The sequence below is a fragment of the Pteropus medius genome, unplaced genomic scaffold (genome assembly GCF_902729225.1).
Source record: "Pteropus medius unplaced genomic scaffold, Ma_sr-lr_union100, whole genome shotgun sequence".
NCBI lineage: Eukaryota > Metazoa > Chordata > Mammalia > Chiroptera > Pteropodidae > Pteropus > Pteropus medius.
In genome coordinates, this window is record NW_024353517.1 from 3,435,036 (window position 1) to 3,462,808 (window position 27,773).

Here is a 27,773-nt window from a genome sequence, read left to right on the forward strand (position 1 = left end):
AAATAGAACATAATATTTGGAAACCAAGGAATTCCCACCTTGCTCTGCAGTATAGTGCGCTATACTATTTTGCCGTCAAGCCAGAAACCAAAATACCGCTACATACCACCATCCACCATCTCCGCCCTGAACACCCAAGACCAACGTTATTTGATCACCTTATTTCCTACTGAGCCTGGACACATCCTCAGATCCTCTCCCAACACAGCACTGGGAGCAACCACCACCACTCGATTAGAACTGGTGTGCAAGGGGATATCTGATTGCCACCTCAGCTCTAAGCTCATAATTAATTTCCTAAGGGTGTTTCGAGATCTTGAGTTAGCCCTGACAGGAGAATGACAGGATCATTCTTCTCCTTATGGATTCCAACCTATGACTCTCGGGGCAGCACCCCTGGCAGGAAAAAAGTCACTTCCCCCCACCCACTGCCCTTAGACTATAATCCAATTGAATAATCTCCAGTCACTGACAAATGTCTTATTTACATCATTTCGTTGTGTTAAGTGAGCATGTTCCTCCCTCACCTTCTATAGAGAAATGTAGTATGTTAAGTCTCAGTTACTTGCTTTTTCCTTAAACTGTGAGACTAATCTACCAAAACAATGTGACATTCTTTTCAAGACTTTGACTGGTACTGTCAATATGAATAGTAGTGCCTTTCCAGGCAGCAAGATTTCTTTGCTGATTTCACTGAATAAATGTCCTCGTATACTCATACCACCGATGTTATACCAACCTCACAGACTGTAGCAAGTAATCACATTAGCCTGCTTGTTTACATGTTACAGTTAGTACTGCAAGCACCTATTCAGACTGGAACGAACTAGGCTGCCAAGTAGAGGACCCTTGTGGAACTGGAACACTTCTCAGGAACAGGTGGCAGAAGATGGGAACTGTGAAATCACTGCTGAGAAATAGTATTATCTCCAAAGGAGTTGGATTAAGGCTTTTGTTGTCACATGACCAGAGCATGATGGCAGGATTTCACATAGAGCCAAGTCCCAAATAGATGGCAAGGCCACAGTAAGGAAAGTTCTGGCAGAATTATAGGCCTACTCTCCAGAGCCACTTCATAGCACTCGAGAACACTGGCTCCTGGCTCCAGGCTGCTGCACAGTGACCAGGCAGACAGGGGCCTCTGATGGTTGCAGGCCAGAGGGGATGCTAGCCAGAATGTGCACGCTATTAGGAAGACATCCTTATTGACCATGTCACCCGGGTAGCTCTCACCTCCAGAGTGACCACTTCTCAGACTAGAAATGGGAAAACTCGCTTCGATTCTTTATTACAGTAATTTGAGTTTCCTATCAATTTGGAGCAAATTAACTTCTTTTTGTGGTAGAGTCTCAAAATGAACTCCCTCATCTGCCTCCCCTGTGGTCTCCAATATTATTAGTTCCCCTGCTCCCTGTGTTGGTTTCTGATGCCGGCTTCCTTCGGGAACAAAAGCGACTATCAAAGCAAACTGATGCATGGAATTAAAAAGTGTACTTCACTGTTTTCTGGTCCTGTCTTTTCCTAAAGTTACTGGTTATGTCCTGAGAGCTGCCTTCACATTTGTCAGAACTTTAGGGAAAGGAAGAATTTAAGTGACTGGGTTTCCTGTAGCCAGGAAAAACAGGTGATGGGGAAAGCCAGTTTCTGTGGCTCTTTTCATTAGACACATCCATAGAAGGAAGAGACCACCATCATTTTCTTTTGTTATAGTCTCTTCTTGATATTCTGTCATAGCTTAGACTGGCCCTCTGCTTCTTCTGTATGGCTTTCCTGCTGCCCATCTTATAGCTACTCCTCTGTTATTAGTAACCCTACTATAAAGTGAGCTTAGAGAGGGAAAAGGTGAAAATGAAAACCTGGCTTCCAAAAAATAATAAGATACCTGAGAGTGGACAGCAAAAAATCATTTTGGATTGTCTGATTTTCAGGAAAACCGAAAAGTTAGCAACATGTACAAACACATACCACACAGAACGTTTACATCCATTTATTAGGGAAATTGCTTTGCCTTTAAACTCACAACTGATAAGGCACATTGGTGCAAGATCATAGGGGAGGGAAACAATCTAAGGATCCTGATAGAGGGCACACGTGAAATAGTGTGGAAAGCTTCCTTGTTTCTCCCCACTTACCCCTACTCCATAACACCAAGAGCCAAGGATTTCAAAGTCCAGTTGGCCTCCTCCTCACCTCCTCTTGTTAGCAAGCTTTTAAAGCAACACATCTTTAAAATTAAGTCCTTATTGTGCTTTTTGGATCATACCATGTCCAAAAAAAACAATGCTTGGGAATTCATTCTTCCCAAAAAGGAATATTCCCAAGAATTCACATAGAACCCATGGCCGAGGTTAAAGCTTTGGCAAGATTCTTGGCTAAGCCAGATCGAAACCCAGCAGATCATGCCCAAGGACATGATGAGCTACTCCTACATGATGGGTACAGGATCCCAGAGCTGGCCAGTTAAGGTGCCAGGTCCTCCTGTCCCTGGAAGCATCAACCCAGGTCTGTGCCAATTCAACACTGCAGCAAAGGAAGCAATGACGGCTACAGATAACTGATATAAAACACAACAGAGAAACCCCAAACCAAGTTTTCCTCTTTGAATTAAAAGATAAAATATAATTATTCCTGTTATTCTTGGCAAATGACAAACTGAAAAACAGAGGGTACACTGGCTAATACCTGAGGGTATTGAATCCTAGCAGGAAGACGGGGGAAGAGATTCTCACACATAAAGGACGGATTAGAAAATATACTGATGGTCATTTGATTCAAGTGCGTCAAGGGCCCTTCTCTGTCTAGATGGATAAGAATTTCTCCAGAACATATCCATAACATACAGAGTTTGTTCTATTCATATTTAATAGTCTGTTTGCAACCAGCTTGTCAGGACATGCAACCAAGAGGAAATGTAACATATATAGTAACATCTCTGAACACAAAGAGCATCACAGAAATCACTGCATTGAGCTGTACGTGGAGGTTCTAAGCAGTCTGTCAGCTTCTTTCCCTTGGTTGTGGAAGAGGTAGGTCATCAGCAAAAGTACAAAAAAAAACACTCTTCAAGAGACTAATCAGATGAAGAGTGATGTCAGTGATGTGGGTTCACACGTCATCATTTACACTAATAACATACGCCAGGGACTTAATAGGAAAACACCTGTCACAACAGCCTATCACTTTCAAAAGAGGCACTCTAAACAAGGACAGTCTCTAGAGGCAGCTCAGGGCTTGGCAAGAGGCAAATACAACATTATCCTGAGTTCTTTGTTATTCAACAAAATGTGAACAGGATTTTTTGAAGAAGCCATCCATTTCACATTGTCTTGCTAAACCACGGCTGATTTGAGAGCCTGATATGATTCACCTTTTAGAGTACAGTGTCCTTTATAACAAATACTACACATAGACAAGTGTCCAAATCACCTGATGAGGGTAATTAAAATACAATGAGGGGCTGTAGAGGACCACGCCCATTACACAAATAAGCAATAGAGTCCAAAGACAGAGCAACCAAAAATTCCAGATCACGTGTCCTTTCTACTATTTAGATAATTGGCGTTGCTTGTTTCATTCAAATGCAGGTCTTTCTGACTAAATTTTTTAATGAGGGTTCCAGGAACTAAGGCCACCAGAGCAATGGCCAACAGCTTAAAGACAGTTTCCCAGGAGAAAAGAGCATCCAGAGAGGTAAGGGTTGACAGGATGGAGCCTGTCTGCACACAGATGAAGTTGTAGGGGATCAAACCTGGAAGAAGAAAAGGGGAAGAGCCTGTTACTGGGGGGCAGGAAAAGGAAAAATAACCTTTCAGAAAAGTCACCAGGAATTCACAACAGTGACTCCAGGTTTGTTTCTATTCCCAACTCCTAACCCCCAAATATATCCCTTTCCCTTCTTCTCCACTTTCTCCCCTCCTTTCTTCACTTCCCATTTATACCTGCCTGCCTTATTCAACAAAAGGACTTGTTACAAAAAGATATACACTATAATAAGATTTAAAATTTTTTAACAGGAAAAACAAAATGAATGAAGAAGAATAAAATAAGGGAGTACAGTTAGGACAGAAATGCATAAGGTTCACTCATTTGCTAGAGGTGAACCTTAAGGGCCCCAAATTTGGTTCTGAGCACCCAAGAACCAAGTAGAGAAGCTCCAACATTATGAGATTTACAGTTTGTTGTTATAACATAAAAACAAACAAGTTTCTTAGGAAAAATACTACTTTTCATGTTCTACACCATTTCTAAGAGGTCATCAAATTCAGTGGATCCCAAAAGTCTGGGTGGTGGCTATAAAGGCTGGTGGTGTAATAATCTTCTGGTGAAACTGATAAAAACACTTCCTCCGGCTCTACCCGAGGCTCTGGTTACCTGGATCTGCTGGAGCACCAGGAGCCTTTTCCCTCCCCATTCCGAGACTCTGATTAGTTTGGGACCCCCTGATAATCCACTCCTCTTCTACAGTAGATAATGCCTCAAGATCTTAGACCAATCAAGGTCACGCAGCTTGTCAGAGGGGGGACTGGAACCCTGGTCTTTCTAGGTTTTGTGCCACCTAGGTTATTACAGGTTGCTGAGGTACTAAGACACTTTGTCTGAAAGCTGATATGAACGGAGTTAGCTGTGCAAAATTTCACTTCAGTTTAAGATCTCAGTTCCTCTCAAGAATCTCCTATTAATAGCAGCTGCTCAGCCACAGATCTGCTTTGAGTTAGAGGCCCTGCGTATTCTTTCCCTCCATGCTCTAAAGAAGGTTTAAAAGAGGCAATGCTTGCCTTAAAGCTTAAAAAGGATGGTTTACTTCCAGTGTGGAAAATAATAATCACTGATTTTATAGGATGTTAGACGTTTAACATTCTGTTAAGTGTCCTCCAAGGCCCATACTTTGAGAAACACTGCTCCAGGCCCAGTTCCTCGTCTGGCCAAGTGGCCTACTGAGGGTAGCTTGCTGAAGGTCACACAATTGTCAAAAGGTAAGAAGGAACTTCACTGGTACCATTTCTTCCTTAGGTGGACCTTAATCAAAATGGAGGCCAAAGCCAAAAAGGAAGTCCTTCGTTCTGTTTTCTTTCTTCTGCCTTTGCCCTTTCTTCTCCTCACATACCCTCACTTCAACCCTGCTTTTCCTGATAGTATTTACTAAGCACTTACTATGGGCCAAATCATGTGCTTTACAGACTGCTCTTCTAATCCCAGTGCCTAGCACAATACTTGGCACACAACAGGCACTAAACATATGTACAATGAACGATTCTATTTTTTCCGAAAATATTTTTATGGGGTTTCTTGTTCCAGCCTGAGTAGATCTGAAATCAGGATTTTAGGTATTAAGGCTTGAAGATGCTCTCCAGGAGCCTGTGCTCTCAGAAGCAGGCACTTATTTGCCCATGGGGCTGCTAACCCAGGGCAGTCCCCCAGCATGACCACTATGAAGCCTCAAACTTACTCCACCAGCTTCTTACCGATAAGAACAGAGAAGAAGAACTGCACAATGGGGATGTTCAGAATTGGGGCCGACAGGTTCAAAAACCAGTTAGGCGTCATGGGGAAAAGCCTCAAAAACAGTAAGAAAAAAAACAAGCTGTTTCTGTTCTCTTCCACCTGTAGCCAAAAAAGAGAAGGTCATTAAGAAACAAAGTCCCTAGGAAGACCGGGTGTTGTAGGCGTAAAAAATAAATAAGTAATTAAGTAAATAAGTAAGTAAATAAATAAATAAATAAATAAAATTTTAGGGAGTCAGAACAAAATATGTGGTCAATAAATGATAGTTTAAAAAAAAAAGTAACAGTCTCCACGTATTGAAAATCTGTTGGTGCCTGGCACTGTTCTAGATTCTTTACACATTCTGTCTCGAATCTTCCAACAACCCTCCAAAGTAGAGATTGTTTTCCTCATTTTTAAAACAGAGGTACCTGAGGCTCAGAGAAGTCAGGAACTTGCTCAAAGTCACAGAGCTGGTAATGAGGGAGCTAAGATTTGATCCCAGGTCTGTGCCTCTTGGAGACATCAAAAGAACCCCTAGGACCTCGGAAGCACAGCAGAGGAGCACTGTGAGAAATCCCTGCCCCTCGCTCCCCGCTCAGGGACAAGAAGTGACTCTCTGGGGGCCCAGCACTCAGATGTGACCCCTCCCCTTACCTTCCTCTGCAGCACGGCCACTTTATCAGGAAAGTAGGAGACCACGAGCTGTTTGCCAAATATCCTGGAGAGCAGGTAGCAGCACGTGGCACCTACCGAGGTCAACACACAGCACAGCAGAAGCCCGAGCCATGGCCCAAACAAAGCACCGGCTAAAACATTCTGCAAATAAAACCAATCTTCATCCATGAGAACATCTGGTAGCTACCAGTCACTTCACCCTGGAGCCCAAGACTCATAGGCCCCTCCAACCTCCTGGTCAAAACCCAACTTCCATTTTAAAGAAGTGAATGAAGAGTAATGAAAGAGCTGAGAACAACTTTGGCATTGGTCTCTTCACCTTTAAAACAAGGATGAGGATTAACGCCTTAGAGGGTAGGAGAGAATTAGATGGGAAAATCGGGTATACGACACCCAGCCAGCCACATAGGCTGCGGTAGGTCCTGCAAAAATTGGTGCTCCAAGGAGGCAGAAATGAAACTCATAAGTTACTTTTACTATTTTAAATGAATACAAATCATGAATCTTCCCTCGGTGAGACCATACAAACTATATGTCGTGTTTCTTTGCTTTCTGCTGGAATTACATTTATGTGGTATGCTAATACCAGGGGTTCCAATATTGACTAGAGCTCTAGCTGACACTCAAAAAAATCTTAGATTAACAAAAATGAAAAAGTGGAATCAATACTTACTAAATGCTGTTGTTAGCTGGTAGACGGCACCCTGCCAAACATGGGATCCAACAGAGAAAGTAACAGTGAAACTTGAAAGTGAGAAGGTAAGGATCTGCTAAGCACCTCCTATGTCTTAAGTGCTTAACTACATGTCTTATTTAATCTTCAATATGATCTTGTGTCCTATACTATCCTTACCCCATTCTATGAGTGAGAGATTAAGTATCATGCCCAAGATCATACTAGGCAGAGACAGGATTCACCCCCAGGTGACAGCTGGCTCTCTGCCATGAAGAGAGATCAGCTCAAGAGGGAAGGCAGGTACAGAGAAACCCCAAAGAGTCAGCCCCTGACCTTGAGCACCCCACATCTCCCTTGTCTCTCTTGGCATGAACACATTTGCTTTTCTTCCTGTTTCTAACAACAAAAAGAATGCTTACACAGATCAAGGCTGAGACTGGAATAGATAAAAAATGCTGGGGCAGGAGAGAGAAGCAGGACAGGAGTAAGCTTTCAGGGTTTCTTGCTCTGTCAATCAATCAAACAAGTGCTGAGGGCCACTGTGTGCTAGGCACCATCATCATGCCAGCCGCTCTACACTCTCTGTTTCATTTAAGCCTCCCATGCAACAACCTCAGGGGGTTACATAGGAGTATTCCCATTTTATAGTCAAGGAAACAGGGTTGGAGAAGTTAAGTGAGTTGCCTATGGTTACATAGCTGGGATTCAAACCCACCCCACATCTTAACATATACATACATTTATGTAAACCAGCTCAAAATCCTGCTGGAAAGAGAGCACAGATTACTTTGTATAACTTAAGATGAAAACTGATGAGAAGCATTTAACAGCAGGAGCACAAGCCCAGGTCAAACACTGGCTCCAGAGGGGCCGCGTGGAAAACCAGAATGACGTCTCCTCTGCACACGAGGGAAACTTCCCGATGCTGGAAGGCTTAACATCACCATGAACAACTTGCATTTGTTTATCAAACACTTATGAAGGCACTACCTGCGCCAGGCGAAGGAATACAAAGGCTGAGAATAAGGAACAGGTCCTGCCCTCAAGGAACTCACAGACTAGTGAAGAAAACAAATTTAAAAAAATAAAAATAAAAAACTATACCAAAATGCAAAACATTATAGGAGCTCTGAGGAGGAAAACTTGACCTAGTCTGGGGTACATGTGTGTGTCTTTCAAGGACAGCGCTCCAGAGCTCTCAATGCCTTAAAAACAAAAGCAGCATACCTGAGAGGAAAGGCAGACTCTGGAGCTAGGCGGACATGGGTTCAGACCCCAGCCCTAACCTCTCTTTGCCTTGTCACCTTGGCTGGTTACTTAACTTCTCCCCACTTGTTGCCTTATCTGTAAAATGTGAATAACAATGCCCACATTATAAGCCTGTTGGGAGAATTCAATAAGATCATGAAGGTTAAGTAACTAGGACAGCGTTTGTCACAGGGGAAGCTGTCAACAGCAGTCTGCCCTCTGGACAGTGTGATTTGCGGCCTAAGGGCCTCTCTACAAAGACAGAAGGTGGCTTCTTGACAGGCACAGAAGGAGGGCAGGGTACTGACCAGGAAGCTGGAGCCAGGGATGGCAAAGCACTGTTTGTAGAGGTAGGCACTGCAGAAGAGCAGGAACACATAGGCCTGGTGCTCCTTTCGGTAATCTCGAAGGATCTCAGAGAGCTCCCGCAGCTCAGCCAGGTCAGAGGGGAACCACAGTGACCTAGAGATTTGGAAAAACAGAGGGAAACATGAGTCCAGATCAACCTAGTACCTACGAAAGTTGCTTGTGGTGTTGTCTTCCCAAAGCAGGTTTATAAATGTGCCCATCATCTCTGCTTTGGAACACACACATAATGGGAGCCCCTGATGATAGGTGACCTGATACAATACAGCAGAGCAGACAGAGAGCCCTAGTTTGTAAACAAGAGACCTAGGTTAGCATCTGAACTCTGCTATTCTCCAGTTGTGTGATCTTGGGCTAGTCTCGAGGCCTCAATTATCTTAGCTGAAAAATGAAGGTTATTGTTAGGTAATCACTAAGGTCCCTTTTAGCTCTCAGATTTTATGATCTATTCTTAAGAGGCAATGGATTAATTTCCAGGAGAGTACTAAACGTCCTAAATTGCCTTCCTTTGAAGGAGCACCCCCACCGCACGCTTTAGGCCAAGGACAATTCAAACTTCATACTGCTCCTGAGTTACTAGGTAAAATGTTTTATCAGACATTAAAATCCAATTAAGATTCACCAGGGAAGTATATCTGTCCCATACTATAAACATAACCTTCTTAATAATATGTCAGGCTTGAAACCAACTCTTTCAAAGAGACTGCTTTTTCATTCTGCTCTTTATCTGGTCCTCAGTCCACTCTGAATCCTGTACAAGGGTTACAGTGTAAAGTCTATTTTGCCTCTGTCATCTAAACAACTCTTGAATCCATCAATGATCAGTTATGAGAAAACCTTCCTAGTTCTCATCAGAATGTTCTCTTAGCAAACCGGCACCCACAGCAAAGCCCTCTCAGCTATAGCAAAAGAATACAATAACTGAAAACAATTGTCCTGATATTCAAATATCAGTAAAATCCTTGATAACGCAATGCTGTGCCAGGCACACTCCCATGAACTTTATAAACAAGTACGCAACACTGCCTCATCCAGTCGGTAATGAGAAGGAGAAAGGCAGAGACAGCCAGGAAGAGGGGCGGATCCGATACTTAATTTGTGAATAATTTAAAGTTGTCCACGCAACGTTTCTCCTGAAGACCGAATGCCTTAAAGTCCGAAGGGCAGACCTAAGCGAGATCAGGTGAGGAGGTCGATGGAGGGAAGCTGAGGGCAGCTGGGAAGAAGAGGCTGCGGGTCCACACAGGGGCGAGGGTCGGCTGCAAACGGGGGTTAGGGCTGAGCCTGGGAAAGCGATAAGAATACGGACAGGCGAAGCCACAGAGCCAACAGAGGCGCGCGAACAGGCCCCGCCCGGAGTAAGGCGCCTCGTCTTCCTCGGCAGAGCACCACCCCAAAGACCCTCGCCGCGCGGCCACGAAGCGGGCAACGCGCAGGTCCCAGCCAGGGGGCGCCCCGGCTCCCACTCACCGGGACTGCCTGAGACCCTGGAGACGCGGCCCAGGTACCAGACCCTGATCTCCAGTCCTAGAACTCAACCACAAACCCCGGCCCCCGACGCCCCTGATCTGGAAACCCGAGTTTCCAATTCCCAGACCCCATCCTCGAACCTGGCTTCCTTACTCGGACCCGAACCAACATACCCGCCACACACCTGCCTCCAGTCCCCTCGGCGGAGCCCAGTTTCGGTCCGCGGGGCAGTCGCGTCGACAGCAAGTACAGTGCGAAGGTGCAGCCAGCGAAAACCAGGAGCAGGCCGAGCAGGGGGCGCATGTCGGCGCCCGCACTTTCCTCGGAGGAGCCTGGAGCCAGCCTCGGGGACCACGGGTACAGCGGAACTCGTTCGCGGACGGACCGAGGCGGGGCCTGCGCCAAGCCCCGCCCCCAGGCCCAGGCCCCGCCCCCGCCCGGGCTCCGCGGGCTGAGCCCCTGCGCCGAGATTCCCGCGGAAACCTCTCTTTCCAGCCCCTATCTGCCTGTCTCTGCCCTCCTTCCGTCTATCTTTTAATACGTTTATCTCTATCTCTTCCTCCACTTATTTGCAGGCTCTCTGCCAGGCGCTGGGAGATCCAGAGGCGAATCCCGAGCCCTGCCCACAACGAGCTTGCCATGTGCTGGTCTAGACGGTCTTGTCCACAACCAGCTGTAACACAAAGCAAATGCATCCAGCATAGAACCAGAGGTGCCGATCAAGTGCGGTGAGACGGTGATAGTGACCACAGAAATTGTCAGAATTACCTTTTATTGATGCCTGCCTAATATGCCCATTATCCCTAACCCTCACAACAATCCTGCAAGGTTGGTATTTTTGTCTTTATTTAGCAGATGAGAGCTCCGAGTCTCAGAAAAACTAACATCCCCCAAAAGATATCCTGGGTCCAAAATTAGTCCTACACTATGTAGATTCATGGAGGAAGTGGGGCTTGAGTTTACCTTAAAGGATGAGCAAGATTTCCATAAAAGAAAGGAGAGTGTAACGTGGGGGCCCAAGTAAGGCACCAGAGTTCAGAGAAATCTAAAGTGCATGAGAAATGAGTAAGGAGTTGGGGGAAAACTGGAAAGCATTGAAAGGCAGGCTAAGGACTTGGATTTTTAAATGTCGTACATGGTGAGACACCAGCAGAGGTAACAGTTAAGCAGGAGAATGATTTAGTTCCTGCTTTAGGATGTTTGCTTTGGCAGATGATTAGAATACATTCTGAGTTGATAGTTGCAACTGACCTGGTGAGAAAGAGTGTAGGCCTGCGCCAGGGCCACAGCAGTAGGAATGAACTGAGGAAGATGGACAGGATGGGAGGAGTTGAGTTGGTAGAATAAAGGACTGATTAAATGGAGAAGGGACAGAGAGGACTCCAGAATGTCACAAGTCTAACCAACAAAGAGAAAGCATCCTTCTCATATCATTCAAAGCACTCCATGGGCCAAATAGGGAGCACCTGTCAGAATTCAAAATGTATAAACTCCTAGCAATTCCATGTCCAGAAATTTAACCTATAGATATGCCCACAAGTAGACAAAGATCTATGTTCAAGGGTATTCTCTCAGCTTTGCTTTGATATTAAGAGATCGGGAACAACCTAAGTGCCCATGAGTTGGGGACTAGCAAGATTAATCATGGTATATTCACGAGTAGAACTCTAAGTAGCTTCCTAAAAGAAGGAGTTAGGTCTGTATATCCTGATAACAGTGCAGTCGCCCAATAGATGATTAGGATAAAAATCAAACAAGTTACAGTGTTGGAATATACTGTGACTCATTTGTAAGAAGAAAAAGACAATACACTTTCTCTTTTAAAATACTTTACTATTTGTGAATGAAATGATTTAATATCTAAGATTTGAGAGTTTAGAGGGAAGGGGTATAAATAAAACTAGATTGTCTGTTGAATAGATAATTGTTGAAGGTGGATTATGGGCACACGGAGGTGGATTTTATACCATTTTCTCTACTTCTGTATGCTTGAAATTTTTATTTTTAAAAAAAGAGAAATGGTCTCAGCCCTCCATTGTTTTTCTCTTTTGAACCCTCCATTCCAACCGAACGTGCACCATGTTAGTTCATGCCTCTAACAACACTCTTCCCTGCATCTGGCAATCTTCTCTGCCTGGAAAATTTCCGCGCTTTTATCAACACCCAGAGCATTTGTCACTTCCTCTGAGAAGCCTTCTCCAGCTCCTGAAGTCAGAAAGGTTGTTCTTTTATTGTGGTCGGACCTCCCTTTGGAGTATCTCTAGTACTATTATTGCAAATACTATGCTCCAGTGTCATTATCTGTCTCCCCATTCGGCAGTGAACATTTCCATAAATGAGCAATGTCTCATATATTACTTCTCTGTTCCAACCCTTAGCCCTGTGCTTGGCAAATGATTGGCACTTAATAAATATTTGTTAAGTTAATTGGTCAGATCTAGCGAGGAAATGTCTAGTTGTTTGTTTTGGTATATGTTGATTTCGAGAAGTCAAAGGAATATAGGAGGAAAGTGAATGAGAAATTAGTGGTATTGAGCCTGTGCCAGGAGTGTGCTGGGCCATGGAGCAGAGTAGTGAATAAGAAAGTAAGGCTCCTATTCTCAAGGGCTTTACTTTACCTTTGGTTGGGGGAGAGTGTGGAGAGAGAAATAAATATAGAACATAAGTGCCTTGGAGGAAATGAACATCGCAAAGCTTATTCCACTCCAGGGAAGCAAGTATCATTATCCCACTTATGGATGAGTAAATAAGCAGGTGTTCAGATGAGGTCACTTTGCCATGTCCACAGCTGTGAGTGCTGAACAGGGCTCGAGCCCTTGTCTGCCCTTCCTGAGCCCATGCTCTTTCCTCTACCAGCTTGTACTACCTCTCAACAAGCAGGTGAAATTTTGGAGCTCAGACTAAAGATTCACATTTGGAGGTCATCTGTCTAGAGGAGAGAGCTGAAGTGAGGGGAGGGGGGATGGTCTCCTAGGGAAATCACAAGGAGGAAAGTAGCAGCAGCTGACATTGAGTACTTAAGCTCTCCAGACCCCACAGAGTTTACATGCACGAATGTATTCCATGTAACAAACCTCTTAACAGCCCCCACTGTACAGTCCAGGAAATGGAAGCTTAGTAAGAGTTAAATCAACAGAGCTCACATACCAGGCAAACACCAGAATCTAGTCTCTTACCCTCCACTACCTTTGTGAGAGTGAAGACTGAAATCAGAAGCCAGGTTAGGAAATAGCGTAACCAGTGAAAGAGAACCAGATGGCTCATTCCAAGGATGTCCGATGAGAAATTAGGGGAGAGGGCCCGAGAGACCAAGAAAGGCTATTAGAAAAGAACCAGTGCTCAGTGTCAAAGCCCATGGAAAAATCCAGCAGGGAAACCTGAAGGTCATGAGATTCAGCAACACAAGGTGGTAATGGACCTTTGACAGAGCTCTTTTCGGGAGATGCAAACCTAATTTCCTATAGGCTCACTCCCCGAGCCTCTGCTTGCTGCCCCTAATTTACCCCCCTAGACTGCTGTTCTTACGCCTTTTTGTCTGCTTGGGGAAGAAGCCCTGGACTGTGCTCCCCACTCCCAACCCACCTCCACTCTGATCTCAGTCTCCCCAGTTCTGGCCTTCAACGCAGCACCTGCGGAGCCAATTCTAACCATCCGGTGCACTGCCTGCACACTGTACCAGCCTCCATCAAGGCCATTTATTTACAGCACATGCCCAGGCTGCCTGACAAAGGACAGCTGCAAGTTCTACAGTGGACCCATGCTGGACTGGGAAGCAGGTGAGTGCCAATGGCTCAGGGAAGTGGGAGAGAAGAAAAGGCAAGAGGTTCCAGTGAGAGTGAATTAGCCAGGCACTCACCATAGCACTCAACCTCCTTTTCTGGCTTAATCAGTTCTGCACAGAGCGATTGAAGGGAATAGCTCTGAAGACCACGTGATTTTGTTTCTCCACCCCACTTCACATAACTGATTGGAACAGGATGGCTACCTTCCCCAAGAGGAAGATCCAAGGGCTGGTTCTTCTTCCCAAAAGAAGAATTGGGCCACCTAATGAATGAGTGGCTGAGGACCAAATGGTCCCAAGAACCCCAGTTGTCCATAGCTGCCCTGTGGAGAGAACCAAGCTGAGCCAGAAACTCATGGCAAAGCACTAAGGTTAATAAGAGGCCCATGAACTCTTGCTGCAGAAGGCTCGGAGTTGCCCCCATTCCTGTCCCTGCTAATGGTCCGACTCTTCCTGGGTTTCCACAAGTAATCTCTTTAATAAAACTTGGGTTAGTACAAGTGGGTCTCTGTTGCCAGCATCCAAAGTTTCCTTGGCTAAGATGGGGTTTTGCAGGATTGAAAGCATGGGGGCAAGGGTCCGAGGGTGAGAGGTTCTAAGTTTAGGGTTTTAGAAATAACTCAGTAAGTGTGTTGATGTCTGAATCAGAGTAGTGATGACACCCTCAAGCCCTAAGGGTGAGTTCACTCCATTGTGTTCAACAGACATTTAGTGAGCACCTGCTTTGTGCCTGGCATTGTGCTAGGTGCTAGGGCACCAAAGACAAGCAGCAGCTGTTCTGGTGGCACTCCCAGTCTCAGAGGGGTACAGACATGGAAACATAGTATGACATAATAAAAGCAGTAATGGAAGCAAATACAAAGTCAGTGGCATANTAATGCTCTAAGAGCAAACCGTTTATGATTTGAATTTATATGTTAGCCATACAAGTTATTTAGCATCATTCCAAAAGGTTAAAATAATTACCTCTAACAGGTGGGATTATGGATAGCATATATGCATTTTGCATCTATGCAGCTTCTAAATTTCCTTCAATAATCATGGATTATATTAATAATGAAAAATAAACATTTTTCCCACTTTAGAGAATGTGGGAAACCAGGGGTATGGCTTTCTTGCCTTCCCAGAGCAAACAGTCAGAGAGAGAAGCTGGTGTTGAGAAGGAGAAGCTCTCTTATTGCACATTAGATAAGGCATATCAAAATAAATAAAAGCATATTCACATTTATGAAACCACTCACAGATGTGGCATCCATAGGACTTCAAAGAACCCTTCACAGACTTGTCTCCCAGACCCATACAACAGCCCTGTGAGGTAGGTCAGTCTCCATTCCCTTCTCATGTGGAGACCTGAAGGAATTTGGCACAGGGACTGTGAAATTGAGTCCAAAGTGAGGTCTCCAGCCAGTCCTTCCCTTTAAGATGCTTGTCCGCCTGCCGTGATGGGCAGAACTGCCTGAGTGATAGGCAGCAGAAGCACAGAACAGAACAAACAAAGCCCTAGGACATAGTCAGACAAGGCGCTGAGCTGCTGGGAGCCTGGCTATTTCTGACTTGCCCTACTTAGAGGCTCCCTTCACAGGAGTGTTCTAGAATCCAAAGCCATTTGACATTTTGCAATGTGACATCCATAGGACACTACTGGAAAAAACTCTGGTTATTCCGTACTTTTGTGCCTTGAGGAAAATGTGAGGCGAAGCTTTAAAAAAGCCTGTCATAGCTTTCTTGATATTGCTGGTGCCCACATGTCCTGACGACAGTTACATCTGCGACTTTGGGCAAAGAATAGGTTGGAAGACTGTTTCAGTGTTTTCCATTAGTATAAGATCATACCGACACAGCTGGGGCCTGTAAAAATAAGACAAAATGTTCTTGTCAATAAAATAACAAAAATATACTAATAAATTGTATCATATCCTTAGGATATAAAGTTATTTAGCAGTTATTTCGAATGTTATAGGAAAATACTTACGGTAAATAAGCAAAGCAACGTCAACAACAAAAAAGCAAAATTTATTTGCCAAATAACTTCAACTAGGTTTAAAAACAGTAATAGAGAAAAGATTAGAAAGAAATAACCCAAAACATTAACAGTGATTGGCTCTGAATAATATTATGGGTGATATTTCTCTGCTTTCTAACACTTTCTTAACTTTCCAGATTTTATTAAATGAACATCTATTCCTTTGATAATCAGGAAAAAATTATTAAAAATCTCTACAGTTTTAAGATGTAATAACTATCCTCTTAGAAGAATTGTACTATTAAATGTTTTAGAGTACTCTAAACCTTCATGAAACAGGAATTCACAAAGCACTATTGCTCACATCATTTCCTGTCTCTCTGTCCACAGACTGGATGGAAGGACTCTATGTTGGAGTGGCATTAGTAACAAAACATACATACCATCACAGCCTTTCTTTTTCCCCCCTCTTTGTCTCTCTCTCTACACACACCCACCACCACCCATACTGCCTGCGGCCGGTATTGTGTGTTGAGCACGTCAACGCCCACCACCACCACCCCACCCACCACCACACACACACTGTTGGTTTTTTTTTAACCAATTGAGAATAAGTCAGTTACTCCTTAATACTTCAATGTGTATTTCCGAAGAACAAGATATTTTCAGTGCAGTTATCAAATTTAACATTGATACAGTATTTTCATACTTTGTCGATGTAATAAAATAGTCCAATTTTTCTGTATCTTTTTAAATACTAGTCTCTGTTCTATCAGGTTGCCAAATTATGAAGGCTTTCTTTCCTACAACACATTAACAGCTTACCAAGCAGTGCGGGTAGAGTGCTTAGGGAGGAATTATATAACTAAGCATATAACAATATTATTTCTTTGGATTATTGGGCCATTTATCTTTAACTGCATACAAGTAAAATTTTTTTTTTTTGGATAACTAAGCTATTTGTTTTTATCAAGTCTATTTTTGGAAAATCCCTCACTTCCTTCATTGTGATCGTTCAAGTCCAATTATAACATTAGACCAAATGGAATGAACAAGAACCAACAACATCTTTGGAAAACAGGCTTGTCAAACCCTGTCTATGGCTCACCTCTCTGGATTGGCAAGTGACCTTAATTTCATTCGGAGAATCCTGAGTTTGTACTTTGGGCCTACTATAGATCCTGTAGAGAACACCAAGGAAATGGTTGCCACTTGATCCAGATCTTGATTAAATCTTGCAAGCAGACTCACTTGGTGGTATTTCTGAAATATTGCAGGTTCACTAGAAGGAAGAAATAATATTTTTATATAATGGATACAGATCGCTAATTAAAGAAAACAGTTCAAAACCTACAAATCACTCGTAGGCAGGTAGCCACTTGATCTCAAAGGACGGCGTAAGTGAAGTTGCTAACCCCAGGACTGATGAAATGCTATGACATTAGAGAAGTATGTGCTGCTTGCTATGCACCAAGCACCATCCTCAACTCTTGACTTGACACATGTCTCCAATCTCCTGCAAATTTCTCCAAGGTATTATTATTTTCATTTTATAGATAAGGAAACATGCTCACAGAGCTTAAGCTCACCCAGGTCACAGGATTTATCTGTAGTAGCACAGGGATTCAAACTCAGTTCTGGCTGAGTTCAAAGTTCTGGTCTTTCCATTAAACTGCTATGTGTATTTTTAGCCAAACTATATACTTATTTAGAGGTTATACTTAAGGATATATTTTTTCAGTCCTGTCTCTTAAGAGAAGTCTTAAAATAGCTAAATCCCTTTTTTCCAGGTGTATGGAGATATTTCTTAGAGTTGGAATCCCAAACTGAACCCACTGGGGAGGTTCAGCTGGGTTGATGTCCCTCTGGGGAGCTGGGAGACTAGGCCATAGAGAAATGAGGATTCCCACCCTGGGCTCAGGAACAGGAGGCTTGCTCTAGAACTGAATCCTTGGTCTGGAGTGGGGATGGGAGTGAGGAGGTATCTGTGATCCCAGCATCCCTGGAATCATCTGTAATTCCTATGAAGAGTAGAAGTGCTACAAATAAAATTAATTTGAAAGGTGCCCAGGTTTTTTTTTTTTTCTTTCTTTCTTTCTTTTTTTTAAATTAAGTTTATTGAGGTAACATTGGCTAATACGAGCATATAACTTTCAGGTGTACATTATCATTTGACATCTGTATATTCTATTATGTGTTCACCACTCAAAGTCCATTTTCCTTCAGCTATATATTTGATCCCCTTTACCCAATTCGCCCTCCCCCTAACCTTTTATATTTGACCCCCTTTACCCTATCTACCTCCCCACTCCTCCTCCTAACCACTAGTAACTACTATTCTATAGTCCTCTGGTAACCACTGGTCTATAGTCCATGTCCATGAGTCTCTGTTCGTTTGTCCTGCTCATTTGTTGCATTTAGGCTTATATCCCACATATAAGTGATATCATGTGATTTTCAACCTTTTCTGTCTGGCTTATTTTGCTTAGCATGATTATCTCAAGTTCCATCCATGTTGTCACAAATGGCAGTATTTCATCTCTTCTTATGGCTGAATAATATTCCATTGTATATATGTACCACAGCTTCTTTACCCAATCATCTACTGTAGGGCACTTTGGTTGCTTCCATGTCCTGGCCACTGTGAATAATGCTGCTATGAACGTTGGTGTGCAAATGTCTTTATAGATACTAGTTTTCAAGCCTTTGGGGTAAACACCCAGTAGAGGGTTTAGATTTTGGTTTTTAAACTCCATTTCCATTAAAAAAAACTAGGGCTCCCTGGAGAAATGGTTGATTTCAGGGCTAAAGCAAGGAAAGTTCAAACTGATCTTGGACCAACACATGTGCCTAAAAGTGCTCGAAGAATGATGGAGATGTTGTAAAGAATTTAGAATCACTTCACAACTATTAGGTTAGCTACTAAAAAATCAAACAAAGAAAATAACAAGTGTTGACAAGAATATGAAAAATTGGAACCCTTGTGCTCTGTTGATGGGGATGTAAAGTGCTATGACTGCCATAGCAAAGTGTGGAGGCTCCTCAAAAAACTAAAAATAGAACTACCATATGATCCAGCAATATGCATACAATGAATATTATTCAACCATTAAAAGGAATGAAGTACTGATACATGCTACGACAATCTTGAAAATATTATACTAAACAAAAAAAGCCGAACCCAAAAGACCATATATTGTGTGATTCCATTTATATGACATGTCCAGAATAGGTAAATCTGGCACTAATCTACTTTGTGCCTCCAGAGAGGCATAAGCTAGGGAGGAGAGGGGATTGGGAATTACTACTGATAGGAATGAGGTTTCTTTTTGAGATAATGAAAATGTTCTAGAATTAGATGATGGTAATGGTTGCACATTTTTTTAACATAATAAAAGTCACTGAACTGTAAACTTTTAAAGGATGAATTTTGTAGTACGTGAGTTATATCAAATTTTTTAAAAAGGTTAAAAAAAAGAAATACATATAAAACATGGATACAGTGAGAGTCATCAGGCAGATAATAACCTTAAATGTGACTCCATTTTTACCCATAGTCTGGTAAGACTGGATGAACTCAAGGTACATACTCTAATATCATTTCCTTTATCTTAAATTGTAAAACTAATACTAAGATGTTAAAGTTTACCTTGCAAAAAAAAGTACTCATAATCTCCCATGTAATAGAAAAACTGTTTCTTTTTTTCCTTATATAGCCTCTGATTGGTGATGACTTTTTCACAAACATGACTAAAATGAGAATGACTAACCATGACTAAAATAAAGATTAAGATCTCAATCTTAATTGATATAAAAACCTCCCAATTTAGGAGTTCTTTCTTGGGAGAAATTTACTATGTAAAATTAAAACTTCTAAAACACGTAAAGCAAATATGTGGCCAATTATTGGCACGAATACGCAAATTTTCTTGGGTGAACACTGCACATTATGTAACTGCACAACCTCGCCTGCTATTTCTTAGAATCTCCAGATGAGGTCTCTGCCTCGCTTCCTCACTGAAGGTCACAGCTCAGAAACTACCTGAGGCTGGTTCCTCAAGAGGTACCCCCTTGCAGTGCCCTCCGTGAAAATGCTGCCCCACTGTGGGTTTGGGGACATTGACACTGTAGTGAGGTCTCTGAAACAGATCAATAAAGAACCCTAAAAAACAAACAAACAAACACTGCTCATAAACCTCAAGTATGCTAGAGTGGAATGAGCAATACAGATTAGTAGGAAGAATACAATGTAGTGATTAAAACTGTGGGCTTGGGGTTGGACGGACCTGCCCCTGATTTCACCTGATTCATCCTGATCAGCTGTGTGATATTGGCCAAATCACTTGACATCTCGGAGCCTAAGTTTCCTCATATATGAATTAGAGACGGCAATACGATCTTACAGGGTTTTAGTGAGAATTGGATTAGCCCATGTGCGTAAAGTGCTTCAATAAACAAAGGCTATTATTGTGATCTAAGGGGGCATTTTTAAAAAGTTATCTCTAAACCACCCACCCACACTGTTTCTATTTATCTGTACAGTGAACCTGTAAGGGGACTGCCAGTTTCAGATCGCATTCTACCCGGTCCTCTATGGATAAGGCCAAGACACAACCCAAATGCCTGGTAGACAAAAGAACCCAGGAAACATTTCCTGAGTAAACGAATAAAATGAGCTTCAAATTCCTTTGCTTAAAGAGTTTTTCCCAATTGTAAAAGTAATAGATGAAAAATTAACTGTTTTTAAACTATAAATATATATAAATATACATATATATATAAAATACAAAATTAAAAATTGAAAAGTAAAGATAAGCTGAAAAAAAGCACTCATATTTTCACCACCTAAAAGGCAATCTAATATTTTGGCATGTTTCTGTTTCTTTTTTTACATTGTTGAACTAAAACTTTATGTATAAATAATACATTGTTGAGTTTTATACTTTATATAATTTGACATCCTGAAGCTTTACACTTAGCACATTTATAAGGCATTTCATTTACTATGTATAATGAGTATTCTGTTATATGGGAATATCTAAATGAACTATTTTCTATTGCAAATTACATTCTCTGAGTTTCAAAAACATATTTGTATGTATATCATGAGCTCAAAAAAGAACAGAAACGTGTTTGAGGGTAAGTGCCTGTGGGGATAGGGTTATTGGGATGGGCCAAGGACTTGCACTTTTATTTTACACACTCATTTACTGTTTAAATCTTTTATAGCAAACAAAGATGACTTTTGTAACTAAATGTTTAAGCGAAGGAAGCAAGAAGGAGGAAACTAAGAGAGGGAATGAGGGAGGAGAAAGGAAGGAAGAAAGGGAAATCCTTGCACCGATTCCATTTGTAAAGAACCTGAGAGATCAAGAGCCACAGGAAGCAATTAAACAATATGTCTCCTTATATCTTTTGTAGAAGAAAGAAAAGTACAAGTATATAAATAAGAAAACAGGTATATTTGGAATTTAATTTCTCTGAGCAAAAAGGCAAATAGCAAACTGCAAAGTATCCCACCCCAACTTACTGATCGATTTTGGATTCTGTGGTGTTTCCAGCTTTGTCTCTCAATTTGATTGTAATGGACCCTCTTCTTATGTTCTTGTTCCAAGTTATAATATCAACAAAGTAATGATATACTGCAAAACCAGGAGAAAACATGGTAAGAGAAAGGTACTCCCAACTGCTTCCCTAAAGGGTCAATTCCTAAAAACCCAACTTCCCTAATAACTAAGTCTCATTTTCTCTTCCTCTCGAGTTTCTCTGCAAAGATCCAGGGCAGGATTTTCTAATATTTCTTTCTATTCTCTTTGGTAAAGATGGCTCGAGTGACAACAGAATTCAATAGTATCCAGTCACCATGTTAGGCATCACTACTGAATCAGTGTTCCCATCTTATTGACTGAGGTATCATGGCCTACTGTTGAGTGTAACTAGTTCACTTCAATTTCTGCCCATTTAAAAATAAACCAAGCAGGTGGCCACAGCTGACAATGTCTTCAATAATCTGGGCCATTTCTACCGGCCTAGCCAGCCTTTCTTATCTCTTCCCCAGTTATGCCACACTACCAGCACTGCCTACACTGGCAAGCTCCCTCTTGCTCCTAAGCCTTCTCTTCACTTAGACACTCTTACTTTGCCCCTTTTGCCGACCCACCCATCAGGTTTCAGCTGATGTCACTTTCTCCAGGAGGCCTTCACTGATCCTCAGGCTAAGTCAGATCTACCTCTTGCAGTTCTCCCATCATTATTCAGCATGCTACTGAATTTACAAAACACAAGAAAAAATGATAATCAAAAAAGTGGTAAATGCATGGGTACATCTAAAAAATGCCTGAATAATGTCTTACGATGTTACAAAAAAAAGATAAAAGTAAAACATACAACAATAATTGAGAATTGATGATTTTTATTCTTTGTAATCTCAGCACTAACACCGTATAGGCACCCAATAAATTCCTATTGAATAAATGAGAGTGTACAAGGCGTTTAGAGAACTCTTCTTCATCTCTACTCTTTGCTCTCCAAGGTCAAGGATGCTTTGGGAAGATGGGGATCCCACCATGATATTTGGATTTGCTATTTCTTGGTCAGACTTATGGAGAAGGGGAAAGAGGATCAGGGAGATAGCCATCTCACAAAGAATAAGGTAAGCCCCTGGAATTGCCGTGTCATAGCCCATTATTGATCCAGGGCTTGCCCCATTTGGACCTGGCAGACACCAAACCCTGGGCTGCCACACATGGCTCCAAAGGAGGAGGGAAACTCAGTGATCTGCAACCTCTCATATAAGAGTTGCACCCAAGAAAACTGAAAAGGGAGAAAAGATTGCAAGGCATACACCTGCCCAGGAAAATTCCTACTTGCTTCCTAGGGCATCTTATCATTTAGCGCCCATCTGGAATACCCAGCCTCTCACTGTCTTTAGAAGGTCATCATGGTTGCTTTGGAACTGGAACTGATCCATAGATGTGGCTGACACCTGATTTTTCCTAGCCCCAATCTCATATATCTTAGGAAATCAAACAATCTTCTAGAAGAAAATTCATATCTAGAAATTTTCTAGAAGAAATTTTTCTAGACGAAAATTCGTAAGCAATTTTCTAGAAGAAAAATTCATAAATCTCATATATCTTAGGAAATCAAGCAATTTTCCTAGCTCCAATCTCATATATCCTAGGAAATCAAGCAATTTTCTAGAAGATCTTAATGATTAGAATGGCCATCCAGTGAAACCATCAACTATGATTTGTTGAGATTTTAATTTTTATAACCCAGAAGATAGGCATTATTATCCCCCATTTCACCTAGCAGGAGAGGTTAAGTTTCTTGACCAAGGTCACACAGCTAGTATGCAGTAGAGTCAGGTTTAGACCTAGGTCCTTCCAGCTCCAAAGTTCATGCTTCACCATGGCCTTCATTTGCCAAGAAGTAGCCAGAAAGCTGAGACTCAGCCATTCCAAAAATAAGAGGGTTGGGCAAAAGCAAACAACCACATTCATCACTCACTGCAGAACGGTTTCTGCTCGGCTGTGTCAAAGAACGCTTTAGTCATAGGAGGATCTTTCTTCCTTAAATAGTCTTTCCAGTTATCAGCATAATAGCCTATAAAACAAGTTGGAAAAGTGTAACATTAACATGTATTATATAAATGGAAAAGCAGTTGGGGAGGCAGTGAGAACAGCGAGCTTGACTGCCATCACCACTGAGATCATCTGCCTCTCACGCATCCTCACAGTGAGGACCTGCAGGGCCACCAGGGCAGTGGCCCCCTAGCACCTACCACACCCTGCTCGCTACCTTGTTCATAAGAGCTGGGGAGTGCAAAAGGACCCTATAGTGGCTTTTCTTCCTTTCTACTGACATTATGTCACCCAGCCCTGGGTCTCAGTAACAGGGGTGGGAGAGTGGGACAGACTATAAATAGTGCTGATATTTTTCAGTAATACATTTATTTTATAGGTTGAAGTAGATTTGGGTTTATACCTAGAATAGCATCACTTTATGCAAAACAGTATGCTTTCTTGAACTATCATCAGGCCCCTAAATTGCACAGAATCTGTACCCCTTTATGTGTGTCTACAGGAAAGAGGTTGAGTACCATCGATGGGGGCTCTCTCTCTCCTCTGTCCCCACTCCTAGAAATGGCCTCCGCCTTCTAACTTAATTGATCTGGGGTTGGACCCAGGCATCAGTATTTTTTTAAAGTTCCTTAGTTCATTCTAATGACAGCAGACTATATAAGGTGACAGTGCTCTGGGTGGGCTTGGCAATTCTTCTGGAACCTTCTTTTTCATGCTAGAATAAAGTACCTAGGGAGGATGCACTATCTTCTGGACAAATTCCTATACAAATTGCTTTTCTAACACTATTTATTATTAGGAGACTCCAGAGTACATCATGGAACAATTTGGCTAGAAAAAGCTGACTTTTAGATGTCTATTTATATAATACACATCTAAAAAATTTGTAAAAACTAAATATATTTCTTAAAAACACACTTTTCAGGCCCATTTTTAGATAGTAAAATGGTGTTGGGATGCCTACCAAATATTAGCTCTTTGTAAGTTAGAGGGGGAACTGATTGGTGGACTTACCGAGAAGTGGACAGGACTCCGTCTGTGGTGTACCGCAGTTGACACACTTGCCATTCCTGTAATCCTGGTAGGAATCACAGGGATATGCAGTGATAGTACAGTTCCCCCTCAGGGAAGAGAGGTACAGGTAGACAGACCTCTGGTGGTCACACTTAAAATACTGAAGTCCTGGGTTGTAAAAGAAATGATTAAATAATAGAGCAGTCGTGGCATTTAATAATAGTACATCACATATTGAATGCACAAAGGCGCATACAAACACAATTTATCATCTGTCTCCCATATGCCAGGCACTGTAGTAATAGCTTCAGTATATTCTATTCCATTTAATCTTTATAAAAACCCACAGATCAGGATTCATGCTGGCAAATGGCAGGAGAAAAGAAAAAGATAAGCACGATTATCCCCATTTTACCTAGCAGGACATTGAGATTCAGAGAGGTTAAATGACTTGACCAAGATCACACAGCCATTATGTGATAGAGTCCAGATTTGACCTACATCCTTTCTTTGTCAGTGAAAAGGGGAAGAAAAATTCAGTGGTAGCCAAAAATTCCTTGTTTTCAGCAGAATACAACTACATTTAAACTAGTAAAAATATCAGATAAAGAAGGCATCAGGGGGGCGATTGGTAGAAGAATATCCCCAAAGAGGTCAAGCAGAGGAGAAAGCCGTGAAAAAGAATGACGAATGCCTCCATCCTTGGTCAGGAGGGAACATGAATGTAAAGACCGACCTTGTGAACTAAGATGAGAATAGACAAAATTTTAAATTTTAAAACTATATAAAATAATAGTTGAGATGGGACCTTGAATTAGGTACAAAAATCCACTCTAGCTCACCTCTAAGAGATGAGGGGTTATTGGTAGTGAGATATTTGAAATAGAAGCATTAGGAGTGATCATAGGGAGTCAGTAAGAGATAAACAAGAGGATTCTCTGGCTTAATTGAAGACCATGGAGAGGTTAGCAAGTTTGTCTGGACTTTGTACTCAATGGAGGAGGCTCCATGACTTCTCCAGAAGGTTCCCAAGCAAAGGTGGGGGCTGACACAGCAGAGACCTAAGGACCTGGGAGTGCACAGGGCATTTATGAGAGCAGCCAAGTGGCAGGGGATCCAAGTCTGCTACAAGGAGGAAGGGTGAAATGAGAGGGGTCAAGCAATAGGAGATGGCAATGGAAATCATAAATGGGCAAGAAGAGGTGAGAGGCAAGCCTCAAATTAATTCTTAGTGAGTGTCATGTGGTGTGATGGTGAGAGAGAAGGCTGATGAGGCACAGAGGTGGTATCAGAAGAATTGGAGATGATGGAGCACTGTAATATAGAAGATCAGAGAACTTGTCAGAAGGTTGATGGGTCAGATGATGAAGTTACTCAGAAAAGGGAACTGAGTCCCAAAGATGAGTAATCGATGGACGTAATAATCTGAATAGGAAACAGCAAATCCCATGAAAAAGGAGCTATGATTTTGAACTAGTAGTTTGAAGAGGCACCAGGTGCTGGAGTCAGATCAATATTTCAATATTTCCTCTTTCTCTGGAGTCCTCTTACACCCGTAGAAAATATCAGTGAAGGACAAAAAGAAATAAACTGGGATAAGAAAAGAGAAGCATGGTGCTGGCATGGGGTCAAGCTGGGCTGCAGTGAAATCTAACAAGCCAATATTTCTTATCGTTCCTGGATCTTGCACTTGCAAAATTAATAAAAGTGGTAACAATGCAGAGGATGTCCTTTACAAGCAGAGGACATTATCTTTGACTGCTCATGGATGTATTTATACTATATCACACAGGACAGGATTCGAACACTCACTGTTTATGGTACAATATGGTTGGCCCTACTTATGTCATTTCATCAGGATCATTTTCAAACATTACGTCATTTTCATGGGTCCACGTACAGCTACCATTTTGTAACAAGATCATCTTCTCCTAGTATTATTTCTATGTTTGTTTAACTTTCTCTAGCAATGGTGAAACACAGATTTAGAGCACTTAGGGATGGGTTTTTTCATTCTGTCCCCCATCTCACTTTTATGTTTTCCTCCAACTACCCATTTTTGTTTCATGAGTTTTTTTTCTCATTATAGAAGTAATATATGCTCATTTAGAAATAGAAAATAATAGAAAATAATGATGCAAAAAATCACCTAGAAGACCAAAAGCAAGAGATTACCACTAATAATTGTTTGGAACACGTATATTTAGTCTTCTTTTCTACACTTACACATGTACAAATACACATCTAAAAAATAAATTAAGATCATACTGTATAGTTTGTGTCTTTTTCACTTAACATCATATCGTAAGCATTTTCATTAATCTTGGAAAATATTATTTTTAATAATTATATTCCTTTGTGTGGATATACCATATTCATTTAATAATTTTCCTATGTTGGACATTTAGATTATTTCTAAAAATTTAACTATTATATATAACACTGGTTGAATATCTTTGCACTCTAATTTTTGTCTACATTTTCCATTATTTCTCTAAAAGAGGTTTCCAGATGTGAAATTTCTAGGTCAAAGACACACCTTTTCAAGAGAGAGAAATAATTTATAATAGTTTTTAATCATACAGTTACAGTTTTATAAAAGCAGTATATCTGAGTACTAATTCATAATTTATATTTATATCATCTGTCTTCCCTGAAAATTTGTTTTCTATTAAAAACTACCCCACATAGAATAATATTAGGTTTTTAAAATACACCTTTTTGAAACCACTATTTTATAAAATATGAAGTATCTGCACTTACCTCCAAATATTGTTTGGGGGCAACCAGGTTGATCTGATCCTCCATTTGGGTAGAAGTCTATGTTTCCTAATGGTTCCTTGTAGCCCAACGCTAAAAGAGAATATACTATGCTTTTATGCTGCTTGAAACTTTCACATCTCACAGCTCATTTGCCTGCAGGATATGGGCAAGGGTTGTATTATTATTGTCAATATACCTATTTAAATATTTTTGCCCAAAGTTATCCAGCTAGTTAGTTAGAAAGCAATGATTTCCAACTAAGAGACTATGAAGGTGGTAATGGAATTTATTTCCAATATTTCTAAAGATATAAGAGAGTTTGGTCACTCGTTCACTGTAAGGCTGATAAAAGGATAGATTTCTTCTTTACATTTGGATGGAACCTTCTAATTTCTGGGTACTTCTTGAGCTCCTATTTGCATTTGTGTAAGTCTTTAATTAATAAGAAACACGGGAACATGAACTTTTACCCAGCAGAAAATAAATCTTTAAAAATTTGGAATCTAGGATGGTAAAAAGATTGGAAAGTCTTCTAGAAAATGGGAACCTAAAGAATTTAGATAGATTTAACAGATTTGCTTATTCTCTTTAACCTTGTAACCCCAAATAATTAGTAAAAAGCTTAAAACGATTATATATGTAGACATATATAGTACATCATTATATCTCAATGGCTATTACATATTGAGAACTTACATATATCTGTGGGCATGATGCCAGGCGTTTTACACACCTTCTAATTTCACA

At 41.5% G+C, this 27,773-nt stretch overlaps 2 protein-coding genes across 2 annotated transcripts in view; both read right to left on the reverse strand.

Annotated features, from left to right (window-relative positions):
• Positions 1-1,972: 1,972 nt before the first annotated feature.
• Positions 1,973-10,300, reverse strand: TMEM41A (transmembrane protein 41A). Its single transcript, XM_039850777.1, has 5 exons — positions 10,104-10,300; positions 8,392-8,545; positions 6,139-6,300; positions 5,463-5,601; positions 1,973-3,748 (listed from the first exon to the last, which is right to left on the reverse strand). The coding sequence occupies exons 1-5, from the start codon at positions 10,220-10,222 to the stop codon at positions 3,528-3,530; spliced, it is 795 nt and encodes a 264-aa protein (XP_039706711.1). The 5' UTR covers positions 10,223-10,300; the 3' UTR covers positions 1,973-3,527.
• A 4,608-nt stretch (positions 10,301-14,908) lies between these two features.
• Positions 14,909-27,773, reverse strand: part of LIPH (lipase H) — a 32,883-nt gene continuing 20,018 nt past the window's right edge. Inside the window, exons 5-10 of the mRNA XM_039850776.1 lie at positions 27,027-27,116; positions 24,264-24,431; positions 23,176-23,271; positions 21,194-21,305; positions 16,772-16,945; positions 14,909-15,548 (exon numbers count right to left, since the gene is read on the reverse strand). Of these exons, the coding sequence (XP_039706710.1) occupies positions 15,461-15,548; positions 16,772-16,945; positions 21,194-21,305; positions 23,176-23,271; positions 24,264-24,431; positions 27,027-27,116 (728 nt within the window). The 3' untranslated portion in view covers positions 14,909-15,460. The remainder of the gene's footprint in view (positions 15,549-16,771; positions 16,946-21,193; positions 21,306-23,175; positions 23,272-24,263; positions 24,432-27,026; positions 27,117-27,773) is intronic.